Raw genomic sequence first — 6000 nt, 5'->3', positions numbered from 1 at the left:
CTTACATCAAAATGAAGGGAAATAAAACTATTTACAGCCCCAGCAAAGTGATATAGTCCAAAAGGTATGTCCAGTTGCAGCCATTTTTGAAACTCGCGGGCCACCTTGAAAAAATTGAAATTCTGCGTGGCCCGAGGTTGATTATCGATTAGGGTCATATGAAGGTCATCTGTGCCGAATTTCATGCTTTCATCACCAACTGAACTATCATGTATTGAAAACAGCAATTTCAATATCAGTGAAATAGGAGCATTCAGAACAATAACATTAGGCCATCCAACCAATGCACAGTCTGACATCCGTATCATATTGTAGGCCTAATTCACATTTTCTTCAGTCTTTGAAAACAATTTCTACAACACTTAGCCTAAGTGGTTTATTGATATCTGTTGAGCCAAACCACTCTCGTGTTGTTTTCAATGTAAAGCGCTATATATTTCTCCCCCCAATCATATCCACAACATACAAGTGCTTTAAACGCGTCGCTAGTTTCACGTTATTCTTTTTTTCGGATTTAATGCTGTGTTGCTGTCCAACACTTCTAGTCAGAAGAATCATAGTCAGAAGAATCATATTGTGGAAATTGGAGGGGGGATATTGATTGTTGTCATATCGGCATAGAGAGAGAGAGAGAGAGAGAGAGAGAGATACGCGCATTTGCCAAAGTGCTGCTGCAGCTGCTACTTGGCGGGGAGAGTCAGAAACGGCGAACGGAGACGAGAGCAGTGGAAAAGGAGACACGCGCACTCAAGTTGCAAGAGGCTTTTCCCTGTTAGGGCACGACGGACGAACGCACGCACACGCACACAGACGGAGAGTGCTGTAGAGGAAGAGGAAGGATGCAAGTATACTACACACAGACGAGCCAAAACTTATACAGCGTTAGAAAACCACGGCACCATGTTAATTTGATTTAAGTTTTGGTGGATAAGAAAGGAAGAGGTAACATAGGCTATAATAGGCAAAGCAATGTGTGCGCAAATTGGGCTTGTAAAGATTTTTGTGTAGGACCACTTATTCCTTGTGGTGCAGGGAAGAAAACATGATGTCCATGATGTGGACTCTATTTCTACCGCTTTTCGTCTCATCCACACTTGGGAACAACAACAACAACAGCACCACCGAGGAGCGCGTTCCGTTCTTCCACGGACACGTCTTTGAAAACTCCGCTCCCGGTTCCAGACTCAACGGGCTGAGCGTCCCGCTGAAGCGGCTCAACTCGAGGAGGCTGTGCGGTAATAATAACAAGGAGCCGGGGACCGGGTCCGCGGCGGCACACTTCAAACTCCTCGGCGACGGGAGCGAGGCTTTCCGCGTCTTTGCGCACCACAAACGCGGCCACCTCTTGCTGAAGACGTCCAGGGTACTGGACCGGGAGGAGCGGGCCGAGTACACGCTGGGTCTCGGCGTGGTGTGCTGCAGCTGGCACGGCCCTGGGGAGGAGGCGGAGGTGGCGACCGTCAAGGTGGACGTCCTGGACACCAACGACCACGAGCCCACTTTCCCTGACACCGCCCTGAAGATGACCCTGGACGACGCCACTGCCCTGCGCTCCGTCGTCCACACGGTCACCGCGCGGGACGGCGATAGCGGCAAGAACGCCGAGCTCATCTACTTCGCCCTTCCGAAGAACGGGAGTTTCTACGTGGTGCCCAAAACTGGGGATATACTCATCGTGGACTCGATACTTGGCCTCGCGAGCCCGATAAAGTTCCGCGTGTTCGCCCGCGACCGAGGGTGGCCACCGCGCACCAGCCGGAGCGTCGCCGTGGTAATTAACCCCCGCCAATATTGGCCCGCCGCCGGTGGTCCCTCGCCAAACTCCCAAGCAGGGAAACCTCGTAAACCTCGGAGCTCGAGGTCCGTGCGGGAGGAGGAACCCACCGCGGACGACAGCCCGATTCTCATCAACGTGTCCGAAGACGCCAGCATCGGCTCGGTGGTGATGAACCTGCACTCGGCGAGGTTCCAGTCCGCCACGTTCGAGTTGGTGCCCGACGCGGAGAGCAACAGCTTCCCGCCGGTCAGCGTGAGCCGGGACAGCGGAGATATAGTGATATCCAGGAGACTGGACCGGGAGACCGAGCCTCTGGTGGACATCGCTGTCAAAGTGCAAGATAAAAGAGGTGCGTGCGTGCGTGTGTGCGTGTGTGTGTTCGTGCGCCGCCGCGTGTTTGTGCGCCTGGAGATGTTAAGTTTTGTTCGTGCGTGCATGTTAATTTATGAGAGAGGGAAAGCCATTTACTTAACATGTGCCATTTGTTTGTAATTGTATGGCTGTCTGTGTGTGTAATTGCTACCACCTGGACTGTTGAGGTCCATCACTTTGACCTTTAAAATAAGTTGTTTAATTAAATTACATAAGGTTATATACCTTATGTATTGTGTCACTGGAAAGCTTCCGCTTGCTGTTCAGAGCCTTCATTAGTAGCCTGTTAACACCAGTGTGAAGGAAGTAGGCCAGTTAACACAATGTAATCTGGCTGCATGTAGGCCTACGTGAAAAATCTCTGAGGCAGCAGCAATACAACCAGTGGAAAAAAAGAAGAAAGAAAGACATAGGCTATTTGCTACAACATTAATAATACAGTAGTAAAATGAAATTAGTGAGATGTCAGTTCATGCATGGAGATGAATGACAGCTACAGTGACAATAGGTTAATTACCTGTGAATAATAATTATTCAATGCAATGAGAGGGTGAGAGTTGGCCTGAGTGAGCAGGCAGGCAAGTAACAGAAACACATATTGCATGAAATTAGACTAAAAATGTTGACTAAGACATGCCAGCATAACGATATCTTCTCCTTAGCAATGCAATGAATTTGTCTGTTTCTGTTTGGTACGTTTTTATGTCACATAATCACATTGCTGTTATAATGTGTATTGCTCTATAGCAGCCAGCTTGAGTTACACAGCTATGTTCTTGTGCTATAGTATTAGCAGTGGTTCTCAACCTTTTCAGGCAGCAACCTCCCAAAAATAATCATATTTGAACTGGGGACCCCCCAAAATAATCATATTTAAACTGGGTACTGACAAGTACTTGGAATTGTTCGGGGTTGAGGCATTACATCTGGTTTGGCTCAGTTCCCACTGATAAATATTGTAAAAATAGCAGATCTACAAGCTTGTAGATCGGCTATTTTCACAATTTCTTATTGTATATTATTTGACAATTTGATCAATGTTTGGTCAAATTTAATTTCTCTTTTGCTATTAAAAAGGTCATCTAGGGACCCCCCAAATTAATGTGGGTATCCCCCTGCGTGTCCCAACCCACAGGTTGAGAACCACTGCATTACAGGACTGGATAAACCTACTGCGGGGATAGGGGGAGTGAGTCAATCAATACCTAGTCTGATTCAGGGAAGGATAAGGAATTGAGAAGGACATTTCACAGGTATACAGGTTGGACGGACTGTGTGTGAATTCAAATTATCCAGATGTTTGCTCTCCAATGCAAAAAAAATAAAGAAAAACAATTGTGGAATCCCAACACTTTTAAGTGCTCTGGTTGATTTGGGAATTCTGATGGCACTGCTGATGAGGGGATTAATGCAACAATATGCAGTCAACCTCGCAAGCACTTTTGTGCCATTTATCAGAAAATCTAATGATATCATCATGATATTGCCTCCTTTGATCACCACTAGTACATGCAATAGAGAATAACAAATATGACATTCTGATGCAGGGCAGGCTACTTTAATGAATGATTGGCCTATGCACATATTTCATTATCCAGCTAGATACAGAACAAATATTAACATTTTCATTCCACATATCTTTCAGCAGTGTGAAATAATTACCTCAAATCATACACAAAACACAAGGCACATTGGTTGGATTCTGTAAATGAGGGAAATGTGATAATTAAAAGGGGGGAGAGACATGTACATCCACACCCCAAATTGGGCAGGTGCTAAGGAAAAAATATAACATGAAAACTAAAAGAGAACACTTGCACATTGTGGGCTTCAGTTGTAGTTTTATCTTTTATTGCACCCGAGTGCTGCTGTGATGTTTCTGGCTCTCGCCCTTCCCCAGACACAAAATGTGATAAGCCTTGTATCTATCAATATATCATAAGTCATGTGACATTTACTTTTCTTAATCTAGCTAAATGACACAGTTATTAATACACATACTGCATACCTCTTTACATTTGAATGAAAAAGACCATTTGTTCCTTCAAGCAGCGTAACCATTTCAAAGTAAGCTATGGTCAGGGACTCAGGGTACAAAAGGACTTAAGAGGCCAAACAAATCTGTTGAAGATCAATGGAGAGAAGTCTGGCGGCTCCAGGTCAGGATTTGGTGTCTTGTCAAGTTGTCAAACTTGTCATGACCTGATCGGTCCATCTGGTCATTGGCCACACACATACAGTACTGTATGTGCAAACTTAATTTCTGGGCTTATAGTGTGACACGCTCCTGGGTCAAGCTTTGCTTGGTGCCTAGGGAGTGTGAGATGCATCTGTTCTGTCTCATTGTCGCCTATCGGTTGAATCTTTAATAATCTGTTTTGAGTGTGAAGTCCCACACTAGCTTCAACCTCCCTCCATCTGCTCGCATTATCTAGATGTAATCCCATCTCATTCCCTCTCTCTCTCTCTCTCTCTCTCTCTCTCTCGCTCTCTCTCTCTCACACACACACACACACACACACACACACACACACACACACACACACACACACACACACACACACACACACACACACACACACACACACACACACACACACACACACACACACACACACACACACACACAGTGACAGTTGCGGCTGTTCGCCTGGTCTCCCTCTCTCTAACTCCAGAGATTTGAGATTTAGAGTCGATGCACAGCATGGGAGAATGTGAGAGAGAGTGCATATTTGGCGTAGGCATACTTGTGTCTTGTAGTGGTGGAATTGTGCGTGTGTGTGTGTGTGTGTGTGTGTGTGTGTGTGTGTGTGTGTGTGTGTGTGTGTGTGTGTGCGCGTGCGTGCGTGCGTGCGTGCGTGCATGCATGCGTGCGTGCGTGCGTGCGTCCAAGAGCTATGAGGAGAAAGAGAATGTGTGAGACCTGATTGTGTTCTTCATGCTATTGTCCTGAGGAGGTGTTCCGGTTGTGTCAGCCTGTCCACTACTGTGGCCTGCATTGAGACAGACTGTACTGTACTACAGTGTGCTGTTCCAACGCTGGGCATAATTATATTATTGGAGTTGGAGTGTGTGTCTGGCTCTGTGAGTCTGTGAGAGAGAGAACGTGTGTTTGTATGTTCTTCCCACCAGTTAGAATTTTGGACACACATGGAAGACTTCTGGCCTGCATTTCAACTGCATTATGTCCCTTGTACTAGGCATCTGCATGGGTATCCGGAGAACTCGCCAGTTTACCAACTCGCCACAGTGAAAATTCTTCATCAATGTCTTCATCGTTATGCTAAAATGCTGTCTTCATCAGTGTAGTGTGTGTGTGTGTGTGTGTGTGTTTGTGTGTGTGTGACAGACACCTTTGTGGATCACTTGTTAAGACAGACAATGAATTTGCTTCTCAGATCAGTCTTCTTTCCTTTCTCTGTCCCCTAAAGATGTCCTGTCATCCTCATTCTCAAGAAAGTTGAAATTGGTCAAACAATTGACCCTTCGCTATAAACCCCACCCCAAAAGCGATTGTTGTAGTTTAGCCACCCTTCCAGGTGATGGCAATAATACTATAATCACAGTAGTCTTACCGTGCATTACATGAAAACTCATGAAAACTCATTGAAGTTGATTGAGTTGGATACTCACTTGGAGACCCAAAATGTCTAGGGATAAATGGGTAAACATAACATATAAACGGGACAGGAAACCTCACTCAAAGTTGAAAAAGTCTTTACTTGAAAACTACAACTTAACCTGTCGTTCTTTCCCGAAGGGAACTAACATAAAACAAAAGGATAAGCAAAGTTTAAACCAACGCAATGAAAGCAAAACAGCTAGAGCTTAGGTTAGCTGTGTCATCTCCA

The 6000-nt window shown here is 45.6% G+C and overlaps 1 protein-coding gene across 1 annotated transcript in view; it reads left to right on the top strand.

Annotated features, from left to right (window-relative positions):
- Positions 1–1042: 1042 nt before the first annotated feature.
- The window catches only part of LOC306919737 (neural-cadherin), a gene marked incomplete at both ends in the record, with an annotated part of 380035 nt that continues 375077 nt past the window's right edge, over positions 1043–6000 (top strand). Inside the window, one exon of the mRNA XM_079496290.1 lies at positions 1043–2126. Within this exon, the coding sequence (XP_079352416.1) occupies positions 1043–2126 (1084 nt within the window). The remainder of the gene's footprint in view (positions 2127–6000) is intronic.

This window comes from Electrona antarctica (assembly GCF_951216825.1).
Source record: "Electrona antarctica genome assembly, chromosome: 3".
Classification (NCBI taxonomy): domain Eukaryota; kingdom Metazoa; phylum Chordata; class Actinopteri; order Myctophiformes; family Myctophidae; genus Electrona; species Electrona antarctica.
The sequence above is the reverse complement of the archived record's forward strand: the minus strand, read 5'-3'. Positions and strand labels throughout refer to the sequence as shown.